The 27,435-nt window shown below is 40.8% G+C and overlaps 1 protein-coding gene across 6 annotated transcripts in view; it reads left to right on the forward strand.

Moving 5' to 3' along the window:
- The window catches only part of Avl9 (AVL9 cell migration associated), a 57,091-nt gene extending 39,578 nt beyond the window's left edge, over positions 1 to 17,513 (forward strand). For 5 of the 6 annotated variants that reach the window (XM_048786449.1, XM_048786446.1, XM_048786447.1 and 2 more), the window contains 4 exons: positions 1,224 to 1,341; positions 4,581 to 4,634; positions 5,136 to 5,224; positions 8,536 to 13,424. In XM_048786449.1, coding sequence (XP_048642406.1) covers positions 1,224 to 1,341; positions 4,581 to 4,634; positions 5,136 to 5,224; positions 8,536 to 8,651 — 377 coding nt within the window. In that variant the 3' untranslated portion in view covers positions 8,652 to 13,424. Of the gene's footprint in view, positions 1 to 1,223; positions 1,342 to 4,580; positions 4,635 to 5,135; positions 5,225 to 8,535; positions 13,425 to 17,236 lie in introns of those variants that run through there. The other variant, XM_015490206.2, reaches the window with a different exon arrangement.
- The last annotated feature ends 9,922 nt before the right edge of the window (positions 17,514 to 27,435 follow it).

Below are 27,435 nucleotides of genomic sequence, written 5' to 3' on the forward strand. Positions count from 1 at the left end.
TCACACCATCTTATATGTAATTTTGCATAACAGTGGGGGTCTCCTTCCATCTTCCCTGTGATTCCCCCTCTCTCTCCCATTCCCATGCATCTCTCATCCCTATTTAATGGTAATCTTCTTCTCATGCTCTTCCTCCCTGCTCTGTTTTGAGTGAAACAGCTAGAATTTCAACCCAACAGTCTGGCTCAGGCCCAGGTCTTATCAAGGAAGAGAGCAAATTGAGCCCAATGAGCTGCTTGAGGAATATATTCTTAGAACACCACCTTTATAATCCCTGAAGTTCGGGAGGCTGGGGCAGGCAGATGATGAGTTCAAAGCCAGCCTCAACAAAAGCGAGGTGCTAAGCAAGTCAGTGAGACCCTGTCTCTAAATAAAATACAAAATGGGGCTGGGGATGTGCCAAGTGGCTGAGTGTCCCTGAGTTTAATCCCCAGTACCCTCCTGCCAAAAAAAAAAAAACACACCTTTATACTGCAAATGGAGCTTCCTATCTCCTACTCTTCTTTTTCTAGCAACAGAAGGTACTTGTATTTTACCTTCACAGCAAACAACATGCAGTTAATACATAAAGCAATAGCCGTTTGAATCTATTCTCCATTTTCTGTTCTTCCAAGTGGAAGAAATGCTCTGCTTTGAAAACTTTGAGCATTAAGTATGAAAATCCCCATTTATATTATTTTTAAGTATTAGCTCAGTGGTAGAACTCTGGCCTTGCACAAATAAAGGAATTATGTCTATCTACAACTAAAAATATGTTTTAAAAAGAACTAATATATGTATTCACCTTATTTTTTGTAGAAAAATAACATTTTTGCAAAGAAAGATATCCTAACTGCCTTCTCCATATGTATAAACCAGTATGTTTATTCACAATCAAATAAATAGTTTTTGTTTAATAAATAATGCTGTTCTTGTAATAGTGAAGAGAACAGGGAAACATTTTGGAGTTGTAAGGAACCTTGGAAAATATCTGGCTCAACCCTCTTATTTTCCAGTTAGGAAAATGAAGTTCTGAGGGATTAAGTGACTTGCCAAAGACCACATAGCTTCTTAACAGGATTCTGGAACTAGACCCAAGTTTCCTGACATCTGGTAGGCCATCTCCCAAAACAAGTTGGGGGAGCGGGGAATAAAGCCATTCCTTCACCCTTTATGGTTGTTAATCTTCACATCTGTGAAAGGCTACAGACAGGATCAACTTCTTTCAAATATTTACTTGACAGATAATGAAAAGATATTATCGGACTATGGGACAACATTTGTTACAGCATGGAAGAATACTCACAACTACAGAGTATGGAACAGCAACAAGCATCCAGCACTTGCAGAAATAAATCCAAAGTAAGCACATCCTCTGAAGACTGATAGTACATAAAATGGTTTCTTTACTAAGTATGCCCTATACAAAGAAAACTATGTCTTAATTTTGATGTTGTGAATATCTTCAAGAATCACATTAAATAGTTTTTTATTAAAAAGCTCATAGAAGTGGTGGTATACACCTGTGATCCCAGGGCATACCTCACTCAACCAGGAATGCTAAAGCAAGAAGATAAAAAAGTTCAAGGCCAGCCAGTGCAATTTAGTAAGACCCTGTCTCAAAACAAAATATGAAAAGGGCTGGAGATGTAACTCAATGGTAGAGCACCACTGAGTTCAATTCCTGATACCTGCACCAAAAAAAAAAAAAAAAAAAAAATCTACATACAGAGAAGCAGCTTAAAAACTGCTTTCATATTCAAAGTCTTTATACAAAAAACACAAGATATTATTGGAAGGATTAACATTTCTCCAGCATTGATGTGGTCATAGTGGAAGTTCTTAACATGGTGATGCTCTCAACATTATGATCTTCTCTCACTTTCCCTAGAGCTGTACTTCAACTGAGTGAGCAAACAAGATCAAAGTTTAGAAGGAAATATCTGAGATTCTAAAATGCAACAAAATTTAATACCTGCCACAATACTAAATGTTGACTGGACAAACTATCCCATGTAGACATAAAAGATATACTGTGGAGTGATACAGTTATGAAATAACATTTGGGTGTGAATACAACAGAGTAGAATCCTAGGAGATCGATTGATGTAATTCATACATGCTGGGAACTTATGTTTAAAAGATTTAAATGATGTTGTCTTTAATGATATAAGCATACCTGACTGGTTTTGTATGTGTGTATGTTTGTGCATTTTAAACTTTTACTTCTTGGTAAGAAATAGATACATGTGTGAGACCCTGGGTTCTCCAGTATTGCAGAAAAATCCCCAGTACTTTAAAAAAAAAAAAAAAAAAGGATAGGCATTGTGGCTCACACATGTAATCCCAGCAACTCAGGAAGTTGAGGGAAGAGGATCACAAATTTAGGCCCAACCTCAGCAATTTAGCAAATCCTTGTCTCAAAAAGAACTGGGGATATAGCTCAGTGGTAAAACACCCCTGGGACCCAGGTTTAATCCCCAGAATCAAAAAAAAAAATTTTTTTCACAGAGGGTCAACTTTTTACTGACTGCCATCCTACTTGGGAGCAAGGATTAATTTTATTTAACTAAGGATGTGATTTAAATGGTCCTAAAAAGGACACCCCTGCACACATACCCAGATATTTAAGCGGTAGTGACCTGGGGAAGCGTGTGGGGGTAAAGTGATGTGGAAGAGTTTGGGAAAAAATGTCTCTATCAAGAAAAATTAATAGGTTCAGTGCTAATGTGGGTTTAGTTATCATTTAGTTAACATAATGAAATGTAAGAGTTTAGTTACTGCTTCTGGTGCCTTCATCTTGAACCAGCACTGCAGACTGTAATGCAGGTCCATGAGAGTGAGTTTTAAAGGACTGTAAAATAGTACTTTAAATAAAATTTAAAAAGTTATGTAAGTTGAGAGGAGGCTGAAGAAGGACCTATTAACTAGGGTAATTGTATGGTCAAGATAGCAGATTTTCAATATTTTTACCAGATTATAAACAAGAAATGGGAGCTGGGGTGCAGCTCAGTGGTAGAGTGTTTGGTTTGCCTAGCATGAGTGAGGCCCTGGGTTCCATCTCCAACACCATCAAAAAAAAAAAAGAACAAGAAAAAAAGAATACAAGTGATAGTCTTTAAGTATAATTTAGAAATACTCCAAACTAATTGTAATTTTTATTATCTGTGAAGCCCTTTTCAACTTCTAAAGATTAGAAAAGACCATTTTCAATAAGCCAAGGGCACATTTCATTCCTAAAATACAGCCTCCCAGGAACAGAAAGAATGACTATGTGATCTCCAAGGTTTTTCAGTCTTGTGATTCAGGAATTCAGAATTTTTCTGGAGGAAGAGTTACATATGCTTAATTTGACCCAGAACAATTCATTGCCATTTTTTAAATAGCACTTATTAAGCAGCTATGGAAGGCTGGGGATGTTGCTCAGTGGTAAACACTTGCCTAGTTTGCATGAGTAAGAATTTACCAGGGTCATGTTTTGTTAGACTTTGACAGAGGAACCCCTGAATATGAGGTAAGGATTTGGATTTCTTTTTTTTTTTTTTAATATATTTTATAATTGTAGATGGACAGAATGCCTTTATTTTATTTGTTTATGTGGTGCTGAGGATTGAACCCAGTGCCTCACACATGCTAGGCAAGCGCTCTGCCACTGAACTATAGCCCCAGCACAAAGATTTGGATTTCTTGACCTATTCGTTCATAGTCTGACTGTAGTCAAGATGTGTGTTTGGGGTTTTATTTTTGTTTTTGTTTGTTGAGAAAGGGTTTTGCTGTGTTTCCCAAGCTGGCCCTAAATTCTTGGGCTCAAGTGATCCTCCTGCCTCAGCCTCCTGGTTTGTTTTAATAATATAGTACCATTTTGAAGACCTGCTTTTTTTTTTTTTTTTGGTATCAGGGTGTGAACCTGGGCACTTAACCACAGAACCACATCCTCAGTCCCTTTTATAATTTATTTAGAGACAGGGTCTCACTGAGTTGCTTAGGGCCTCGATAAACTGCTGAGGCTGGCTTTGAACTCAAGATCCTCCTGCTTCAGCCACCACGTCCAGCAAGACCTGCATATTTAATTGCTTTTTTAACAAAGTATGGATTTTTGCTGGTCCACCTACATCTCATGACCAGTAGCACACATTTATAAGTTGACTGGGATCGAGGTATAATTCATGACCAGGGCCTCAAGTCAGTGACTCACCTTTACTGTCCTGGTGAGCTTTTAAAAAATGTTGGTGGGCAGGCACAGCTCTATGGGATCACTTAATCTTGGAATTTGAGACCTACCCGAACAACATGACCAACCCTATCTTGATAAAATTAAATTAAAGAAAAAAAATAAATGTTGATGCTTGAGCCTAACCCAGACCAAATAATTCAGAATATCAGAGTACACTAATATAACTGCCCATTCTCCCAAGCACGCGTACACACACACACACACACACACACACACCACCCATTTAACAAGGGAGGAAACTAAAACTCAAGAGGGTTTGAGTAATCTCTTTGGGATCTCATAGTGTTAATAGAAAGCTATGACCCAGTTATGTCACCCCTGAGAAGTTTACTAATTTTCGTGTGTGTGGTAACTCTTTGTTTTACAGCCATCCATTTCAAGGCCAGTACTCAGTATCAGACATGAAGTTAAGATTCTCTCAGTGAGTACCCAAAAAAATATGGGGAAAATTCTTTTGTATGAATTTATGCCATGTGTTTCATTGTTAATTAGGAATTTTGTTTTTCTGCTTGATAAACTGTGCTTTAAATAGTAACCAAATATATGCATAACACTGTCTAGCTTGGCAGTGTGTATATTTCAAAGTAAAAATACTTTTGTTCCATGATAGAGAGGGAGGTTAATCCTAATAATAGGATTTGCCATTCTTATTTTGGTGAAGTACCTTTGGCAAACCACATCTATCTAGGAGATTTAACTACACATCCTTATGTCTTCACCTTTTTTGTTGTTGTTGTTTCATCTAAATCTTTCAGTATATTCTGAAAATTTGCACTTAAATGGTTAATAGATTTTATAACAAATAATGAATAATTTTAGCTTCTTAATAATTCTAACTTGGTATGGTTATAGAGTGATGAATGTATGTGTGCATGTGTGAGATTTTTTTAAATTGTACTTAACACTTCTCTCTTTTACTCAGTTCTGTTCAGAATAGTGAACGTGGCAAAAAAATTGGAAACGTCATGGTCACAACTAGCCGGAATGTTGTACAAACAGGAAAAGCTGTTGGTAAGGCATGCCTTTAACCAGGAACAGATTGGAGTTGTACATTTCTATTTTCTGCCCTCAATATGTAATTGATAAAAACATAAAGTTTTTGAGAACTACATATTACGATAATACAAAAGGGGTTTTCAAATTTTCATCTTACATATTTAAAAAGTTCTTATCACACCAGATAATATAGGATTCATTAATTTCACACATCTGATAGGTAGTGACAAAATTTTCTAATGAGATCACTATTCTGCCACCAGGGTCGAAACTTCACCAGAGTTTTTTGCACCATTCCCTGAGATGCCCACAGTTCTTTATAAATAGCAGAGACTCAAAATAAAATGGACATTAGGAGCTGCTATCTTCTGATGTAGTATCACATGACAAAGAAAATTAATGAAACTAAAGGTTGAATTTTTTTGTTGTTGCTAAAGATCAACGATATTGCTGGGCATGGTGGCACATGCCTGTAATCCCAGTGGCTCGGGAGGCTGAGGCAGGAGGATTTTGAGTTCAAAGCCAGCCTCAGCAGCTTAGCAAAGCCCTAAGCAACTCAGTGAGACCCTGTCTCTAAATAAAATACTTAATGGGCTGGGGATGTGGCTCGGTGGTTAAGCACCCCTGGGTTCAATCTCTGGTACCAAAAAAAAAGAAAAAAATAGATCAAAAACATTTAATAAAACCTTTATAGATTGATAAAAAGAAGAAGAAATGCCAGGCACAGTGGCATATAATCCCAGCAACTTGGGAGGCTGAGGCAGGAAAATTGCAAGTTCAAGGTCAACCTCAGTCACTTATCAAGGCCCTTAGCTACTTAGCAAGACCCTATCTCAAAATAAAAAATAAAAAGGGCTGGGGATGTGGCTCAGTGGTAGAGCACCCCTGAGTTCAATTCCCAGTACCAAAAAAAGAGAAAGAGAAGGAGAAGACACAAATAACCAATATTAGAATGAAGAATGGTACATCACTATAGATCTTACAGAAATTAGAAATAAAGGAACATTGTGAATATTTCTATGTCAACAAATTTGACAACATAGATGAAGTATACAAATTCTTTGAAAGACTCAAATTATCAAAACTGATGCAATAAAAAACAGAAAATCTGAATAACTTTATATGTCTAGTAGAAAAATTGAACTCAAAATTTAAAACTTTGCCACAGGTTTTAAATTTAATCTTGACCTATATGGCTTCACATTGAATTCTATCAAAAAGTATAGGGAAGAAGTAATACTAACTTTACACAAAATGTTTCAGAAAATAGTGCATTGAACTAAGGCTGTTATTGACCCAGATACCAAAGCCAGATAGATCATAGCATACTAAGTATGTAATTCTGCACCTAGCTTTTTTCACTTAAAAAAAAAAAATTATATGTTGACTGAGATCAAAGTATAATTCATGACCAGGGCCTCAGGTCAGTGATTCACCCTTACTGTCCTGGTAAGCTTTTAAAAAAATGTTGATAGACAGGTACATTGGCACATACCTATAGTCCCAGTTATATGGAAGGATCACTTAATCCAGGAATTTGAGACCAACTCAAGTCACATGACCAAACCTTATCTTGATAAAAATTAAATTCAAGAAAAAAATAAGAAGAAAAAATTGGGTGGGGGGGAGTCCTGGGAATCTAATCTAGGGCCTCATGCATGCTAAGCGGTGCTTTGCCAATGAGGTACATCCCCAGCCCCTTTATTTTGAGATAGGATCTCACTAAATTGCCCAAGTTATGCTTGAACTTGTGATCATCTTGCTTTAGCTTGTCAAGTAGCTGAGATTACGGGTGTGTGCCGCTGTGCCCTGGCACTTAAAATATTTTGAAGATTGTTCCGTAACTATTCTAAAGTTATTTCTCATTCCTTTTTTATACTTTTAACCTTTTTTAATTTCAAACTTAGAAGTATTGTAATAGTAAAAGGAACTCAGTTATCTCTGACTTGCCAATTATGTTTTGCCTCATTTGCTTTGTCATACCAGTAGAGCATCTCTCATTTCTTAGTTCCCGAGAAAGGTTAACTGACCCTTACTAAACAGATCAAAAGCTCCATGTTGAGATCCTTATAGTTCCGACATCCTATATCCCTAGAAGGACAGTGAAAGAACTCCACGGGCTCATTTTAAAAGATAAACACAGGGGCTGGGGTTGTGGCTTGGTGGTAGAGCACTTGCCTAGCAAGGCCTTGGGTTTGATTATCAGCACCACATCAAAACATAAATAAATAAAATAAAGTTGTCATGTCCAACTACAACTAAAAATAAAAAAAGACAAACACAGGACTTATAGCTGTACTACAGGTTCACTTTGTTTTGTTTTGTTTTTGTGGTACTGGGGATTAAACCCAGGTTCTTCATGCATTCTAGGCAATGCTCTACCACTGAGCTACATCCCCAGTTCTTTTCTATTTTTAAGACAGGATCTTGATAGGCTGACCTTGAATTTATGATCCTCCTTCCTCAGCCTGCTGAATTGCTGGGATTACAGACGTGTGCCACCACACTCAGCTATTGTACTTGATTTTTAGTGATGCCACTGCTAATAATTCTAAGTCCAAGCCAAGCATGGCGGTGCACACCTGTAATCTTAGTGGCTTGAAAGGCTGAGGCAGGAGGATCACGAATTCAAAGCCAGCCTCAGCAACTTAGCAAGGCCCAAAATAACTCGGCAAGACCCTGTATCTAAATAAATTACCAAAAAGGGCTGATAATATGGCTCAGTGGTTAAGTACCCCAGGGCTTAATCCCAGTACCAATTAATAAATTCATTCATTCAAAGGCCAGTTCTCTTCTACATTCCCCTTTCTCAGAATGTGATTCAACTTAAATAATTTCATGTTAGTATCAACTTTTCAGGTAGATAGAGCTCTATAGTTGGTGAATGTAACACAGTGTTAACTTATAAAAAGCAAATTTCCCTAAGACAGCCTAACCACTCTATCCTGATTAGGTTATTATCAAAATCAACTCAATATTTAAGGTATTTTTAGGCTCTCCAAATAATTCTGATGCACAGCCAGTGTTGATATTAATACTGCATTAAACAGGTTGATAAACAGGCTGGTAGCAGAGGCTGCATGGCTCTTTTAGGTGTTAAGTGCCCCTGTCCATCTTTCAAATGCAAGAGTGGACTCCTATACACCAAAAAAATCATCCAGTTTCCTATAAGATATTCCCTTACGGAGAGGGATTGTTTTGAAACCAGAAATGTAAATGGTTATTTTCCTAATTATAACATATTGGCGTCCAGTGAGTTAACTTTATTAATGAGCATTGTTCTCTCGCTGACATTTTTCCTTGTTTATCCTTGTCATTCCGCCCAGGTCAGTCAGTTGGAGGAGCTTTTTCCAGTGCAAGGACAGCTATGTCTTCATGGCTTTCTACCTTCACCACATCTGTCCCCCAGAGTCTCCCTGAGCCCCCCGATGGGAAGCCCTGAGGCTGGTAGCAGAGGCTGCATGGCTCTTTTAGGTGTTAAGTGCTCCTGTCCATCTGCTGCTCCCAACCTCTCCTTCACTGGCCCTGGGTCCACAGCTGGGGACTGAGATGTAGAACTGTTTACATGGACAGTTGCACTTTTTCTAAATGAAGATCACTGGATGCTAAAAAGATGAAATCACATCCATGGCAGGAATGGGCTTGGGGTTTAAATTGACTCCAGGTTCGGGTTTAAATTGACTACTTTTATTTCATTTTATTTCATTCTGAGCCTGATTAAAACACAGTGAACACACAATGAACATTTAATGAATTCTGAGATGTACATTTGTTTACTTTAGAAAAGTTTTTACTTATGTATATTTTGTTCTATTTTGCTATTTGAATATATAGATGGCCATTATAATTTATATTTGCTAAAATTAAGTTATACTATTATTTTAATTTCTCTAAAGTTAACCCTAAAATGTGTTTATAAAGTTGAGAGGCCACACAGTCCAGCCTTTGTTTTCCTGAGTTAGAGGATGATTTTTGGTTTGTTTTTTCTACCCACAAAACACATTTATCAAATCATTTCTTCCCAGAACTGTGAATGTCAAGAAGGGGAAGTTCTGAGGTTTAGGGTGTCTTTTTCGGGTTTTTTAATTTGTTCCTTCCTGACAAACTTGCTTTGAAGCAGCCAGGAGTGTCACTGTGTTCCCGTCCTCTTCCTAACCGAGCCAGAGAGTATGCAGAGAACTAACACAGTGACGGTGACCGTGGTGTTGGAGCAGTTTGACATGAATGTGTGTGGGACAGTGCTCTCCAAGACCAGTGTGTGGCTTCTGTCAACCCTAGTCAAGTTACTGCCTTTATTATTATTTTTTTAATCCAAAGTTTGTGCCTTCTATTTCTTCTTTTGAATAGTTTTCCATTGACAGACCTAGACAGGTTTTTTTCTCTTAGCTTTGTTTTGTTTTGGGGTGGGGTTTTATTTTGTTTTGTTTTCTGTTGTTTTATGTTGGCACTGCTGGAGATGGAACATTGGGCCTCACACCTGCTGGGTGAGTGCTCCACCACTGAGCTGCATTCCCCAACCCGATGTTCTTCTTCATAAAGCTTTTCAAGGCACTTGGCCTTCCCAGTTCCTTGACAGTCCTCTTGTAGTCAGTCCCTGCCCCCTTCTAAAAGTGTTTTTAAGAAAAAAATAAAATGAGTCATAAATATTAAATAGAAATCTCAACTTACAAAAGCAAGAGGCAAGGGAAAAAAAAACTACAGCCATGCCCTCAGTCACTATTTCATAAGGATGTCTGATTTTAGGTTGCCACGAGCATGCGTGTGCTGCATGCTGACTATCTGTACACAGCTAGCGCTCAGGTGTTTGCCTGCTCAGTTTATTTGTTTTGCACGGGAACTTGAATGATGTTCTCAGGGAGGGCTTATGGGGAACAGATTGCCTTCTCAGTAGCAAAGGACACTTGGAAATTCATTGTAAGTATAGTCTACATATGATATGGGAAGTATTGGGGAAATATGGGATCTAATTAAGGACACTGATTATATTTGATTTATCCCTTTTGAAATGTTTGTTTATAAAGTAAATCCTCCTAAGGCATGGAAAATGAACATGGAGGCATAATCTAAATATCCCTAAATTTACCAGTTTGTGCTACTCAAGTCTTATAAATCTGAAAGCATATGTATGTTGGAACATAACAACTCAAGAATTCAGCCAGGTGCAGTGGCACACACCTATAATCACAGTGACTTGGGAGGCTGAGGCAGAAGAATCGCAAGTTAGAGGCTGGCCTGAGCAACTTAGCAAGACCCTGTCTCAAAAATAAAAAAGACTGGGGATGTGGCTCAATGGTAAAGCATCCCTGGGTTCAATACCTATACCCCTTCCCCTCCCCACCCCACCCCCCAAAAAAAACTTGAGAATTCAATAATGATAAATTGAGGGACTTAATGTGAGAACTTCATTATTTCATGTTAGCCAGAAAAATTAACCTCAGGAAATATTTGAAGATAAGAGAATAATACCAAACAAAACCTTAAAAGGTACTTTAGTCACTGTTGTACTGAGACTATAAAGAATTCCTTCTAAGATCTCATCTCATTTCAAGGCCACATCATTAGTTGGAACATGATGGTATATTCATGTTCAGTTGTACTTCTCAACTGCCAGGTCACATGCCAGGAGCTGAGAGCCTTGTGAAGGGTCAGCCAGCAAGATACTGGTTCCTCCTTTAGTTTGTGCCAGGTTTGTATGATGGGGGTAAACTTCCATCTCCCATCCAAAAGCAGTCCAACCCATGTTTTGGAAACCACTAAAGTAAAAATAGTTACATGAAGTTTAACTTTGCTTTAGTATCACCTGTTCCTCAATTGAATGTATATTTTAATTGGACATTCAATTAATGTTGCATGTTAAGGGTCTGACTCTTAAGTGATCACTTAACAAATATCTCAGAAAATAGAATTTTTATCAAAAATGGTCAGAAGACCATACCCACACTTTCCTTTAGGTTCTAGGAGATACTGGAGTTTTCAAGGCTCATAGGTCATTATATTCTCTGGAGGATCCCCAAGTTCTCAGCATATTGAGGGCAGGAAGCCTGGCCCCTGTCCTGGTAGCCCACCTAATTGCATTCCAGACTCCAGCTAAGTGGCTAGCCCCCCTCCAGACACTGATTCTGTGAGACATGAGAGGCCACTGGGACCATCTTTTGACATCACACTAATAAAAGGCGTATCTGTTGGTGGCTATACTTTCTCCAGTGAATACCAAGTCTTTTATGTTTAAGAACTGAGTGTTTGTAACTAGGCCTGAGGAGCTAGAGTCAGCCAGCTGTTCTCAGGTGTGCAAGCACACAGGCTGTATCTAGCGGGAGGTGGTTTCACTGCTGTCCATGTGACTTAAAGTACTGTTTGGGGAAAACCCTAGGCACTACAATAACAACAGCATAGGTAAGACAGGAAGATCTAACACTGTGGGCTAGATGAATAGAAAAAGTTGCATGTTGCAAAAGCTTAGAATGATTTTGTGTATGTGTTTGGCTCACGTGACCAGTATGAATAGTGTATCCCCAAATCCTTTAGTGATTCACTAGCTCCCAAGCCCTAAAGAATTCTTATCTACTTTCACTTTTATATATTGCAGCACTTATCTTTGGCAGCAAACCAGAGATATGACCTCACTTCCTCAACCATATCCTGCTTTCCAAGTTCTATACTAATAGTCATTTAATGTTGTTTAGATTAATTTCCTTTGGAAAACCAAGGAGAAAGCAAATGAGGAAGAAAGAGAAGTGAGATGTGGTTGCATGACTGAGGAACAGACACTTAGAATCTGAATGAAAGTATTTTGAGAGCAGTATTTAATCTGCTAACGGTTATAAGAATTTTTTTAGAAGTTACAATTTAATCTGCTAGTAACAAATTTCTAAATGAAACTATGGCATAATCTTCCTAGCAGGCAAGTTTTGTTAATATGTTCTGTGGAGAAAAGTTTTGTGGAATTTAGCCAGTGGTCCTCTTCTCACCAGTGCTGGTGGTAAGTTTGAGAGCTCTTAGTGCTGTAAGGGCCAGTGTCCCAATCCTTAACCACAGAAAAATGTCTGCTGCCTCTCCAGTGTGGAGAGGAGCCAAAAGTGGCCTGTGAACTGTAACCCTATTGGGCATTCCTTTGGACTCTTGAAATGGCATGCTCTGAGTCTTTGGTCAGAGATGGCATGGCATTCATGACTTCCACCCATCCTTTGGTACCCTTTAAACATGACAGAGAACACTGCCCTGGTCACTCAAGGTGATTGTCATCCCATGCAGCATGTAATGTGCCACTCGGAGTTTTCTCATTCCAGTCTTCAGGCTTCATAACATTGGAATTGTTCTTCCATAATTTCCAACATTCCATAAATATTTGTCAAAGACAAATAAAAGGAATGTGCATCTTTGTTCTTTTCATATGAATGACTTTGTACACATAACTTCTTGCTTTCATTATTGAGAAGAAACTAGCTCCCTTCTGTGGCAACTCCAAAGAGATTGTGCATGTCTAAGGGGTTGGATATATTTTGTAAAACTCTAAATATGTTTGTATTTCTGTGCTGTTCAGAAGTTTACCTTTTTACTTATACTAATTAAAGATATAGAGACTATATATTTAAATCATGTAAATGTAATACAGTTTAGGGGGTTTTTCCAATCTTATTTTTCATCAGCTTCTCACACACATGTAGTATGCTGCTCAAATTTTTTCGTGTGCAATATAAACATTTGAACATTTCAGTCAGGTACTGAGCCAGAAAAGGTCATTGAAGTTTTCAGAAAGCTTCTGTGCTTAGAAACTATTTTGGTTTTTTTCTTAAAATATTAATATTTTATAGCTGGAAAATAAGATCAAGACTTATATGTTTCATTTGGTCATTGGTTCCTAAATTTAGGAAGCATTTGATCAATGAGTTAGTAAAGGCACTTAGTGATTATAAAAATAGTTTAGATATTTGAGATGAAAGGCTTTCCACAAACAGTTTCTAAGAATGTTTAGCTTAGAAAAGTTTAAAAAGTTTTCTAAGGAAGTTTAGCTGTGCTACATGTTTTGATCAGAAAGATAGTTTCTCCTTGCTCTAGATTTATAATTTGTACTTGTTCTTTGTTTCTGTTGTCACTGTTTTTTTTTTAAAAAAAAGTATTAAAATTATAAATCAAGTCTAATCATATTGAATTGTAAAACTTCTATTGTATATTTTAAGAAAAAAAATGAGAATAAAATTATCCTGTTTGTCTTGCATACAGTGGTACTTGACCTGTCCTCCTAGACACGCCCTGCCTGTGGCCCTCTCATTCCTGGTGTGCCTCCGGTAGGATGCAGTGCCAGCTTCATTTACTAACCAGCACACAGATGAACCAAAGGACTCATTGCTCATTTAATGCCTCATTCTGACATTGCTCACAGGAGGGAGCGCCTCAGCTTTCAAGTTGGTGACCTCCCCATGGCTTCTGTGGAACACTGACTGTTCAGTACTACACAAAGTACCAAAGAGGTCGTTCATGTGATAATGACATGTCACATGACTGACAGCCCCAGAGGAGTGGGATGCTATCCTGAGGCAGCCCACTTTTACACCTGGACTGCTAAGCTTCAAAATAGCCCTCAACATTTCCCTAAGAACTCTAGTACATTCTCATATATATGTCCATGTACTGTGGAGCCCTTACAACTCTTCTACAAACTGGGGCTTTGTGATGTGCATAGAAGCAGCAAAGGTCCTTGCAGCTGAGAAAGTGTGCTTCTCTGAGTGATGGTACAGGGTTAAGTCGAAGCCACCAGTGTTCTTTGACATGGACCATGAGAGCCCTGGAGTTGATGGAAGGACTCGAGGGTAGTAGAGCTTGGCCCTACTGGCATCCTTCCCTATCTGATTACCTACTCAGACAGGGTCCCCATCACTACCCAGGGAAGAGCTACCTTTTGCAGTAACTGAATCTGATAGCATTTGAAAGGAGCATGATTTTGGAACCACTTCTTTCCAAGAAACACTTCATGAAGGACTTTATGGCTTGAGATAATCTTGCAGGGTCGGGGAAGCACACTGTGGTAGAAGTGACCTGTCCAACTAAACCATCAGCAAATCCTCATCTGGTGCATGCAGACACACTCTGCATGATCACAGAGTTGGATAGATCAAGTGGGGCAGCAGATCAGTGGATGTGATCTTTGTTCTTGATCCTATGAACACCGGCCTTTGGGTATCCCAATATGACACACAAATTAGAACTCCCTGGGCTTGGTGGTACATGCCTGTAATACCAGCAACTCAGGAGGCTAAGGCAGGAGGATCTCAAGTTTGAGGCCAACTTTGCCAACTTGAAACCCTGTATCAAAACAGGCTGGGGATATCTCAGTGGTAAAGAACCCCTGTGTTCAATTATCAGTACTGTCAAAAAAATTAGCTCTCTAATATTTTTCAATGTATGTTTTATCCTTCAGTGAACTGGGCTGCACTCCTGGAACACATAAATGTGGACTGGAACCATAGAAAAATGACAAAAGCCACTTGATGAAATGTTGGTCATGGCTAAAGTTGAGTGAGGGGCCCATTAGATTACTCTGCTTTTTAATGTGTTTGGGAATTTCCATAATGGAGAGTTAGAAACTGCTTGCTGGCCCCAAAGCAACTTTGCTGCTAAATGAAAAGGCCCATACTAGGCACACTGAATCCTGAGTGCCTAGTGTGGGACCCTGAACTTAATAGCTTCTTCAGCACTGATGCCCTGACTTCACGAGCCCCCTGGCCAACAGAAGCCTTGGCTATCACCACTGTGGTTGCTTTTCCACCCTTCTAGTTGGTGAAGCATTATGGAGAGAACCCTTTATACACGTTAGTCAAAGACCAGCTCCAGCCTACCTCCTTCATTAGTCTTTCCGACTACTGTGAATCGTGGATTCGGCATTTATTGAGCACTAAATAAAATGCTTCCCTGTCTTAGAGATTTACAATCAGTAGGACAACTTAAGCATGAAATACACATAGAAAAGCATGAAATATACATACAGTACAATAAATACAAAGCAGAAATTCATGCAAGCATAATTCAGTTAAGGAAGATATTACCAGCACCTAAAAAGCCCACCAGCTGTCTAAATTATTCCTTCTTCCTCCAAATCATTCATTTAGCATTCTGACTTATATGGTAATGATTCCTATGTTTGTTCCAAAGAACACGGTCTGCTTTTGCCTAGTTCTAAACTTTACACTTGGAATCATACCATTTGCATCATTTTCTGTTGAATTTTGGGTTTTGAGATGATTCTCTTATCACTTTCTAATTCTGTTCCAATTTATAGTTCTGCCACCGGATGTCCAGTCAGCTGTAGGCAGACTTGAGCTGCTTGAGGTTGGGGCTGATGTGAAAGCAGGACTGCTCTGACCATGCTCATGTGTGCGTGTCCCTCTGTGCCTGTGCCCATTTCTCCAGGGTATAACTGTAGGAGGGGAACCGCACCTCTGCAAAGATGCACATCTTCAACTTCAGTTAATGCCAACTTGATTTTTAAAAAGTAGTGCTACCATTTCCACCCAGCAGGGTATGAGAATTCCCGTTGTTCCATATTGTTTCTATCACTTGGTATCATCAGACCTGTACGTTTTTGCCCTTCTGGTGGGTATTCCATTGTAGGTTTTAACTTGCATTTTCATGAGTACTACTAAGGTTGGAAACTTTCATCCATTTAGATTTCCACTTTTGCAAAATGCCTCTTGAAGTCATCTATCCATTTTTCTATTAGATTTTCTATTTCTCATATGCATGAGTTTACACACATACACACACACACACACGTTGTAGGTTTTGCCAATCAAGGCACTGGCAGGTTCAACTTCTGGAAAAAACTGGTTTCCTCTTACAAGATGACACCTTGTTTCTGCATCCTCTGTCCTACCATGGCACAAGGGACAAGAGGAGTGAAAAAGGGACTAAACGCCTGTCAAGTCCTTTCATAAGGGCACCTAATCCAGTCACCTAAAGGCCACACCTCTTTTTTTAAATATTTATTCTTTAGTTATAACTGGACACAATATCTTTATTTTTTTTAATTTGTTTTCATGTGGTGCTAAGGATCGAACCCAGGGCCTCACACGTGCTAGATGAGCGCTCTACTGCTGAGCTACAACCCCAGCCCCAAGGCCATACCTCTTAATGCTACTACATTGGGGATTGAGTTGCAGTTGCATTTTGGAGATGACAAACCAAAACAATTAGCACACTCAAGTATGAAAGTGTGCATGTGTGAAATGTGTGTTTTCTGGATACTGTCTATCAATTTATGTGTGTTGCTAGAGACTCATTCTGTGACTTATCTTCAATAGTGACATCTTCTGGTGGATAGGTTTCTTAATGTAGTCAAATTTATTTACTTAAGTTTAGGAATTTTTTTAATCTTATTCAAAAAACCCAGGCCAGGCACAGTGATGCACCCCTGTAATCCCAACAGCTTGGGAGGTTGAGGCAGGAGGATCACAAGTTCAAAGTCGGCCTCAGCAAAAGCAAGGCACTAAGCAACTGTCTCTCAGTAAAATACAAAATAGGGCTGGGGATGTGGCTCAGTGGTCAAGTCTCCCTGAGTTCAATCCCCAGGAACCCCCTTCCCCCACCCACCCCCGCAAAAAAAAAAAAGCAATTCTTTACCTCAAGATTATGAGAATATTGGCTTGCCTCGCATGCACAAAGCCCTGGGTTCAATTCCCAGGACACAAAAAAAAAAAAAGCTTATAGTAGTAATTAAATATTCTGGAATGGGGTTGTGGCTCAGAGGTAGAGCATTTGCCTAGCATGTGAGGCACTGGGTTTGATTCTCAGCACCACATATAAATAAAATATAGGTCCATTGACTACTAAACAAATATTTTTTAAAATATTAACTAAGGGGGCTGGGGCTGTAGCTCAGTGGTAGAGCACTTGTCTTGCCATGTAAGGTACTAGGTTCAATACCCAGCACCACATAAAAATAAATAAAGATATTGTACCCATAAAAAATTTTTTTTAATATTAACTAAGGTTTTACTCATTTAATTTGTCCATATTCTTCTCATTTTGTTACAGGGCCTGAGCAGAGCATTGCCTGATCTGAGGGGAAGAGTTACCTGTTTGGGTCCCCACAAAACAAACAATCACATAAATGTCCAGTGTTTACACAATTGTCCTGGAGAACCACAAACCTGAAGGACCTTTAACCCTGCCCCAGAGACATTGACACCACCTCACCCCTCATCCCCTGACCCCATCCCCCCCACAGAGATCCAAGATTCACAGTCTTTGGCTATTTATTTGCACTGGAAGTCACTCATTAGACTAACCTGAGTTCCTCACACTATTTTAAGCCTGCCTTCCTTGTGCAGTATGTGAGTGCCTACTGTATACCACACACACTACATGGCACATGCACAGATCCTGACCCTCGTGGAGCTTGCTGGTCCAAGGTGGGCAGTCAGCAGAGGGTAGAATGTGCTGGGTTGTGAACCAGGGTGTTGAGTCAGCACACCACGGGGGCCAACAAATGCGTACCTCTTCCTCAGGCTGAGAGCTTTAGGGGTGAGTTGGGAAGTCAAGAGATGTGAAGGGCCCCAGGGCTGAGAATAGCCGGGGAAGGCTTGGAAGCAGCGTGGCTTGGAAACCCAGTGTTCTTTGGTGTGGCTGGAACCAGGGCAGCAAGGAGGGTCAGGGAAGAGATGAGGCCAGAAGACAAGGCCAGTCAGAGCGAGGAGAGCCCCAACAGCCTGTGAAAGAGCGTGAACTTGGTCTAAGGGTAACAGGGACACGAGGATATTTCCCCGGGGGCAAGTGGCATTTTAGAAAGCTCATCCAGGAGCTGGGCCTGCCGCCTCCACCTGCCTCACCTCTGAACTCAGCCGCCACCCTTGGCCCTGCCTCGCTGGCCCAGTTTCGCAGCTTCCCTCTCACTTTAGATCACATGTGCCTCCAACACGATAAGCCCAAGAACAAAAACTGGGGCACAGCCTTTGGTCAAAAACCAGCTACTGTGAGAACATTGCCTCTGATTTCACGGGAGGTTAGCTCAGGAGAGCCGGGTGGTGGTCATGAAAAGTCCTTGTGAGGTGATTGTGGCTGTGGGGTCCCAGGGCCAGGAGGACACTTGAGCATCTGCTTCAGTCACTCTGATAGAGCAGAGTGCCCAAGATGCACAGCACCGCCACGGTGCTGATGCGTTCAGACTGGGAGAAAACTCACTTTATCCATTGTGTATTTTACAAGCAGGGACTAGGTTGTATGTGTGTGTGCAAAAAGTCCATCTGCAAGTAACACCAGGATTCTCATTTATATGCAATCCAATCCACCGATTATTTTTTTCCTGATAACAGAAGAACTTGTACTTGCTCTGGGGAGAGCTTAAGTCAGAAGCAGGACAGCCGAGAATGCACCAGTAGCCTTTCCACCTGCCCTAGAAAACAGTCATGGAGCAAGCGCTTCCTAGAAGCTTCAGGACAGGTTCAGTTACACTGTCCCTGGCTACTGTGTCCTGAATTGGTTCTTTGTGCAAGATTATCCATTTAGAAACCAAAGCCTCTGTGCCCCCAATACGTCATTCACTCTCACAAAATGCCTGCGGATGGAAAGTCCCAGGTGGAGTTTCAAGACAAAGATGAATTGAGTATTTTTGTGTGTGTCACCACTTTATCACAAGGCCAACAGGACTGGAATTTTTAAATCTTTTGTATATAATAATCTTTAAGGTGTGGTTTTCCACTGGTGACAGATTCCTCACTTTGAGACTCAAAGTTTCAGTGCAGTTAATTATTTTGAACATCTGAGGTTTATTATCCTTAGAATTTTCTTTTGGGGGCTTGTCACCACTCTTCTAGTTGGAGCATGTCTTTTGGGTCCTTTTAAATTGTTGAACTAATCCTGGGACTGCTCTCCCTGAAAGGGCAGGCTGTTTCAAAGTGTCTAGTGTCATTCATGGAGAATGCAAAACGGATTTTCCACATGGACAATGTCGTTCATGGGAGCTGCGCCTTAGCTCACCAAAGGCTGCTCTCCAGGAAGCCAGAGTATGGTCGACCAAAGTATAGCATAAAGTGCTCTAGCACAGAACCAAATGTTCCCCATGACAGGCAGAGGAACCTGCTAATTCACAAGCTGACCCTGAGATGATGGCCACCATCTCTGCAGCCCCAGCAGAAATGAGTACAGACTCACCCAGTCACAAACCCATGCGTGAGGCACTGCCTGTGTCCAGAAGGAAACCAGCATCAGTTTGTGACATAGAGAAAGTAATGAGCATGTTGGGAGGGCCACTAAAGTTTCATGGCAGTCCTTTCTACTGAGACAAGCAGAGAAGACTTCTTTGATGAAGAGGCGTTTGAGCTGCTTCAGTGAAGAGGGTAAGATTTCAAGAACAGGTAATAAAGATAGGAGCTGATTTTCAGTCCCCACCAGATGGGGGCTTTATGGTCTGAGATGCAGAAGAGGAGCAGGTCAGTGTGAGTGAACCTCCGGTGAGGGGTGAGGTGTGAACAGAGGAGAACTGAAAATGAACAGTCTTTGTGGATACTGAAGCCAGAAGGTCCCATAAAGAAGAGAGAGCCACCTCCTACTCCACCCTGGGAGATTAGCTTGGTGAGACTTTAAGTATGAAGGAACAGATGGGCGTTGTGGGGCACATCTGTAATCCCAGCAGCTCAGGAGGCTGAGGCTGGAGGATTGCAAGTTCAAAGCCAGCCTCAGCAACTTAGCAAGGCCCTGAACAAGTCAGAGAGACCCTGTATGAAAAAATAAAAAGGGAACCAGGTGCAGTGGTGCACGTCTATAATCCCAGCAACTTGGGAGGCTGAGACAGGAGGATCGCAAATTCAAAGCCAGCCTCAGTAACTGTGAGGTGCTAAGCAACTCAGTGAGACCCTGTCTCTAAATAAAATACAAAATAGGGCTGGGGATATGGCTCAGTGGGTTAAGCACCCTTGGGTTCAATTCCTGATACCAAAAAAAAAAAAAGTATGAAGAAACAGAGTGAGAAGGGGAAAATCCCTAGTGGCAGAAACAGGCCAGAGAAGGACTTGGGGTCCTGTCTGTGTGAAGATGGTGTCAAGTGACATGGCTGTCTTTCCAGGGTCAAGCTTCTGAAATACCTTCCATCAAGTAAGCCAGAAGGTTTTGGAAAGTGCAATTAAATTTATACCAACTTCACAGGCCAAAACATTTAGTAAAGAAACATCAAGGGGGTGGGATTGTGGCTCAGCAGTAGAGCACTCACCTAGCACAGGCGGGACCTGGGTTCGATCCTCAGCACCACATAAAAATAAAGGCATTGTGTTGTGTCCATCTACACCTAAAAAATAAATATTAAAAACATCAATTCATTTTCTTTGGGAACAAAAAGATGCTTTATCCTCTTTCAAACTGTGATATATTGCAGTGTTAAGCTTATATTGATTGAATAACATGGCCCAGATGGTTATATAGGTGCAAAAACTTAAAATCAATGGGCTGGGGCTGTAGCTCAGTGGTGGAGCACTTGCCTCACACATATATAGTCACTGGGTTCTATCCTCAGCACCACGAAAATAAATTAAGGTATTGTGTTTATCTACAACTAAAAAAAATTCAAGTTGTTCACGTAAAATGTATCTGACATGTTCAAAATTCATTTCTGGAGTTAGGTACGTATGATCAAGGGAAGGAATATGGCTTAGTTTTCAGGCACATCTTTCTAGAAAATGGACAAGTGAAAATTACAAAAAGATGCCTGTGTTTTCATTTCATTGGCAACAATAATCTCACTCTACATTTGCTCAGAACCTTATAATTAACAAGTTGGGACCATAAAACTGGAGTATCCAGTACCCACACTTGCTGGCTCCTTAACCTCTGAGCCACAAGTTTTCCTGTTGCAGTGGGTTTAAGGACAGGATGCATATGTCATAGATGCATTTGCTCTCATATTTGTCCATTGTTATTCCCCAAGAATGTGAACAAGAGCTTGTGTCTGTTTTATCCACTGTTGTATCCACAAGGCCTATACAGTACCAGGTACTTGGAAGCACTTAGTAAACCTTGGATAAATGGACAGACAGTTCTGATGTGTAACTGGGGAAGAAGGGAGACGTTTCACGATACCAGAGGAGAAAGGGTCAAGTCCACAAGAAAAAGAGAGATTATGAAGAGAACGGTGTGCATTCCTGTAGCTAGTAGGGAGAGGACCAGAAATGAGTGATATCATTGCCTATAGAAAGGACTGTGAACTTGTGCATACTCAGACTGGTGCTGTGTCTGATACGTGGTCGACTCTGAATACACATTTGTTCCAGGAGCACTCTACCACTGAGCTATAGCCCCAGCCCTTTTTATTTTTGTTCTGAAACAGAGTGTTGCTAAATTGCCCAGGTTGGCTTCAAACTTGGGAGTCTCCTGCTCAGCCTCCTGAGTTGCTGGGATTAGAGGCCACTACTCCCTGGTACTTCACTGTTTTTTTTTTTTTATCTTTATTTTATTTTTATGTGGTGCTGACAATTGAACCCAGTGCCTCACACATGGTAGGTGAGCACTTTACCTCTGAACCACAACCCCAGCCTGATTATTTTTAATTCTTTATACTAACCATTGACAATGAGCTGGAGATATAGCTCAATAGTGGAATTCTTGCCCAGCACCCATGAGGCCCTGGTTTAATCCTCAACACTGGGGAAAAAAAAAAAAAAGCTTTAAAAGAATGTTCAATGTGTAGGGTGTAAGAAGTAATAACAATCCATCATCTAACTCAAGATGGTATCTCTTATCCCTATTTTTCTTAAATTTCATCACATATTTCCCTCTACACAACATTATGTTCAGGGGGATTTTTTTCAGATTTTTAAATTTTATGCAAGTTGAATCTTGAATATATACATGTATACATATATATACAATTCATGTATGTGTACATATGACCTGTTGACTTGCTTTTGTTGGTTCATTTAAGTCTTTAAGTCATGTTGCTTTGTCTAGCTATTCATCATTTTTGCTGCTCAAAAGTATTTCATTGTATGAATATACTGCAATGTATTTCTTTTTCTTTTCCTTTTTTCTTTTCTTTCTTTCTTTTTTTTTCTTTCTTTTAAGATATACATGAACACGGGGTTGTGGCTCAGTGGTAGAGCATTTACCTTGCAGGTGTGAGGCACTGAGTTCAATCCTCAGAACCATATAAAAAAAATAAATGAACAAATTAAAGTTATTTGTAAAAAGATATACATAGCAATAGAAGGGTTTTGTTGTTGTTGTTGTGGTTGTTGTTGTTGTTAGTACCAGGGATTGAACTCAGGGGCACTGAACCCCTAAGCCACATCCCCAGCCCTATTTTGTATTTTATTTAGACAGGGACTCACTGAGTCGCTTAGTGCTTAATGTTGAAGGGCATCTAGGTTGGTTCCATAGTTTAGCTGTTATGAACTGAGCCACTATAAACATTGATGTGGCTGTGTTACTATAGTATGCTGATTTTAAGTCCTTTGGGTATGGACCGAGGAGTGGGATAGCTGATGGTGGTTTCATTCCATATTTTCTGAGGACTCTCCATATTTGCAGTGTATTTCTACACTCGCTTTTCATGAACTGTTATTTTATTTGCCTCCCTTCCCAAGTTAGCGATTACAAGCAAGGTTGCTACGATCGTCCTAGTGCACGTCTCCTGAAGCATGTGTGCAAGAGATTCTCTGGGGTTCAGACCTAGCAATGGAATTTCGGAGCCAGAGTGAGTGCACACCTTCACCTTTGTAAGGCTTCTGTTCTCTACCACTGCATAACAATGCCTCCCCAAACTGGTGCTTAACAGAGGCTCTTAATGGGATGATGGAAGTGTTACAAAGTTCTGGTAATGGTTGCACAACATTTCAAATGTACTAAAAATCACTCACTTAAACTAATTTTATGGTATATAAATGATGGCATAATTATACCATAAAATTTAAAAAAAAACTAAGCTTCAGGGCTGGGGATTTAGCTCAGTTGGTAGAGTGCTTGCCTCACATGCACAGGCTCTGGGTTCAATCCCCAGCACCATTAAAAAATAAATGAATAAAAATAACAACAAAAAAAAAACTAAGTTTAAAACAATAATGAGGAAGGAGGAAAAACACTCTAAACAGTAATGGTCATTTATTTTTCTCAAGGATCTGCTATTTGGGCAGAGACTAGCAGGGATGGTTCATCTGATCCCAGAAGTATCAGCTGCTGAGATTCAACTAAACTGGAGGATCCAACTTCCAGTGGCAGCTCTTGGGTTCTAACCAGCAAAGAGACACCCTCTGGGACACATGGGCTTCCTGACAGCATGGAGGCTGGGCTCCAAGAACAAGGTGCAGGCTTCTTCTGACCTAGCTTGGAAGTCCCTTCTGCTGCTTTCTATTGGCCAAACTAAGGCCAGCCCCAGTTCAAGAAGAAGAGTCAACCTCTCAAAGGGAAGAAGAGCAGAACATGTGACCATGTATCACACAAGGTAATCCCAGTTGATTGCCACATGGCAGCACCAATGGCACTTGCACCCATAGAATATGCTCTTTAACCACACCAGTGCCTCAGGTGGGAATTAAAGAATACCTTGTAGCTTTAATTTGTATTTCCTTAATTTCTAAGAAATTGGACACTTTTTCAAGTGATTATTGGTTGTTCCCATTTCCCCTTCTGTGAAGTGCTTTGCTCAAGTTTTTTACCCATTGTATTATAGGGTACTCTGTCTCATTTGTAGAAATTCTTTGTATATTATCCATACTAGTCCTTTGCCAATTATATAAATGCAAATACTTGTACAGTTCTAGGCTGGCTTCATGCTTTCTTTATGATAGCTTTGGATGCACAGATGGGGGACTATTTCAAGACACTTTCTATTCCTTAAGTCAATTAAATTAAAGTCATTCTGCCTTTTTTTTTTTTTTCGAGATATGATCTCAATACAATGCTCAGGCTGGTCACAAACTCCTGGGCTCAAGCAGACCTCCCATCTCTGTCTCCCAAATGGCTGAGGCTATAGGCATGGGATACCACACCAAGATAAAGCTATTCTGTTTTATTTATCACTTCATAATATAATAATTTACAATATAGCTGGGCACTATGGCGCACACCTGTAATCCCAGCAGCTCGGGAGGCTGAGGCACCAGGATCACGAGTTCAAAGCCAGCGTCAGCAAAAAGTGGGGTGCTAAGCAATTCATTGAGACCCTGTCTCCAAATAAAATACAAAATAGGGCTCAGTGATCAAGTGCCCCTGAGTTCAATTCCTAGTACAAAAAAAAATCAATATTTTTGTGCAATCTTGTCATTTCAGGGGAGGAGGGTTCTACACAATGATATCCATGCTAGCTAGACTATCAGACCTCATTGTGGAAAAGGCAAGGACTGTTGCACAAACTGGATTCAAGGTGAATAGAGAGGGAGACTGAAACTCAGGCTTCATCAAGGAGAGGAGTCAGAGGAGCCTGACTAAAGAGTTGACCAAAGACAGCCTTTGTCAGAGCCCTTCTAGCAAATTATGGAACAAATATCAGAGGTCATAGAAACACACAGCTTCTAACCAGTTAGTCAGAAATACAGAGGTCCTGGGCTGGGGTTGTGGCTCAGCAGTAGAGCACTCACCTTGCATGTGTGAGACCCTGGGTTTGATCCTCAGCACCACATAAAAATAAATAAAGATATTGTGCCCATGTATAGCTAAAAAATATATTTTAAAAAGAAAAAAAAAGAAATACAAGGTCCATATTTTCCATTGTCATCTGAATTGGAGGCAGTTGTGTGGGACCGAGCCCTCCGCTTTTGGGATCTGACACCAACTCCACCTTGATAGAATCAGATTTTTGTTTTCAGATGGGGTCTTGCTTGCCTCAATAGTACCTGTCTGGTCACAAAGGGCAGAAAATAAGGGATAATCTTTCAGCCTTGCATTTGAGGACACAAGAAATTCTTTAGTTTCAGATCACAAATAAACCATTCACCTTAGAGTTTGGTAAGCAACAGGGAAACAAAGGTGGGCTTTCACCACAGGACAGATGCGCTGTTTAAAAAAAAAAAATAGTCCTCACAGCTTCATGGAAAGGAATTGGGAGGAGAGACAAGAAAAAGAAGGTGATCTCCCTCTTCCCTTGGGCTCCCAGGCCAGTCACTGCCATGTGCCCCTCCTTTACTAAAAGGGGATTTCTGTGCATACACAGCCCAAAAGATGGAGCCAGAAGACAGTTCCAGATTGTTGGGTGAACTCAGATAAGTTAAAAAAAAATTAAATATTCTCTGGGCCTGTGTCTTTAAAAAAAATAAGTAAAGGATTTGGACTGGTAATCTTCAAATACATTTTTAGATGGGAAGGTCTTCGCCCAAACTAAGTTGTATTCAGGTGAAATGTGCAAGCTGCACAGGCTGAAGAGGACACTGGACAGGACACCTGGCCACCTGTGATGGCATTGTTGAGGTCTCCACCACTCTGTTTCCCGGCCTGCAGCCAGAGCCTGTACTCTGACTTGGTGACTCTCTCAGGGATGTTTCTGGATGTTAAGCCAATGCTTGTTGCATTGCTTTAAAAGAGAGATGCTTTTGAGAAGCATGGTCAACAACTCAGGAGAGCAACTAATTCATTTAAAACACACTAACTCCCATCCTCAGCCTGACCAGCATTGCAGGAGATAATCCAAAGAAAAGGGAAGTTATGGGCATGAAATTCTATGATGTGATGATTTTTATAATAATGAAACATTGGGGACAACCAGCAGAGAACTGGGTTTGGATACTGAAGTGCAATACTAGTAAGCCCGGACTCACTGTGGACTCAGTGTCAGACATCTATGGAGCAATCATTGGGAAAACTGGGGTAATGTGGAGATGGGGAAGATGCAGAATACAAAACTACCTAAGGGGGCTGGGATGGTGGCTCAGTGGTAGAGCACTTGCCTGGCATGTGTGAGACACTGGGTTGGATTCCCAGCAGTGCATTAAAAAAAAAAGTCCATCAAACAACTAAAATAAACAAACAAACAACACTCTAAGGGAGGAGGAGGCTCACAGGCCAACAGGAGTCAAATGGGCTTCCTCTGCATCTCTTCTCTCTCCTTCCTGTGTCTCTTCTCAGTTTCTTCTACGCTGCCATGAGAACACAGAAAGTGAGTTGCTTTGTTAGGGAGATTTACAATGGTGATTTTTTTCTGCTTTTGAATCATTGTTTGTGATTGGGGGCACAGAAGCCAGGCATAAAGAAAGGTAAAGGTTGGGGACGTTGGTGCATGTCTGTAATCCTAGCAGCTTGGAAGGCCGGGGCAGGAGGATCGCAAGTTCAAAGCCAGCCTCAGCAAAAGCGAGGCACAAAGCAATTAAGTGAGACCTGTCTCTAAATGATATACAATAGGGCTGGGGATGTGGTTCAGTGGTCAAGTTCAATCCCCAGTATCCTTCCCACCCCCCAAAAAAAGAGAAGTAGAGGAGACCCTGCATATGGGCAGAGCCCAGCAGCCTAGGGCTGTTCCAGCAAGTCCAGCTGGTTCCCAATGGGGTCTGAATGTGTGGTGAGCCGTTCTAATTAGACCGTGGCCGCCATTAGAAGATGGCGCCGGCTTCCACTGTGGCCTGTGATAAACAACTCCTTTTATGGAGAATTGGCGCGCAATCCCTTACCACCCTATGAGAAAGATCCACGTGGCAGCTTAGGATTGGTATGCGGGAGGCTTTATTAGGCTGTGCTTGGGCGCTCGGCGGGGGGTCGCTAGAAGATGATACTTGAATCAAGGCCTGAATAAACTGCTGAAAGAAGAATCCTGTGTCGTGTTTTCCCTTGCCGGCGAGGGGTCGCGACAATTGGTGGCCCGTACGGGGAATTATATTCCTCGAACCCAGGATCCAGAACTTTCAGCAGTCAGGGTGATGCACCGGTAAGTTCCCAGGTAAAGTGGGAATCCGCAAGCTAATAGCGGGACGCTCCTCGGAAAAGAAAGAGAGAGCAAGAAAAGGGACACTCCCCTGTAAAAGGAAGAGAGCAAGAAATTCATAGAACGGAACGCTCCCCTGTAAAAGGAAGAGAGCGGGGATTTTTGTACTTTCACTTTCTTTATAGTTTTGAAAACATTATGGGCGTTACTTCTTCAAGCCCAATTTTGTTGGCCCTAGATGGGTTGTTACGTTCAAAAGGACTTAAAGTAAAGCAGAGCACTTTGCAGATGTTTTTGAGAGAAGCTGCCAGGGCCGCGGCCGCAGTCTGGGCATGAGAATGGCGGTGAGCTCAGTCAAGATGCAGCCGCCATGCGAGAACCCGGCCCTGGCCGCGGCAGTGGCGGC

The sequence above is a fragment of the Marmota marmota genome, unplaced genomic scaffold, assembly GCF_001458135.2.
Source record: "Marmota marmota marmota unplaced genomic scaffold, marMar, whole genome shotgun sequence".
Taxonomy (NCBI): domain Eukaryota; kingdom Metazoa; phylum Chordata; class Mammalia; order Rodentia; family Sciuridae; genus Marmota; species Marmota marmota.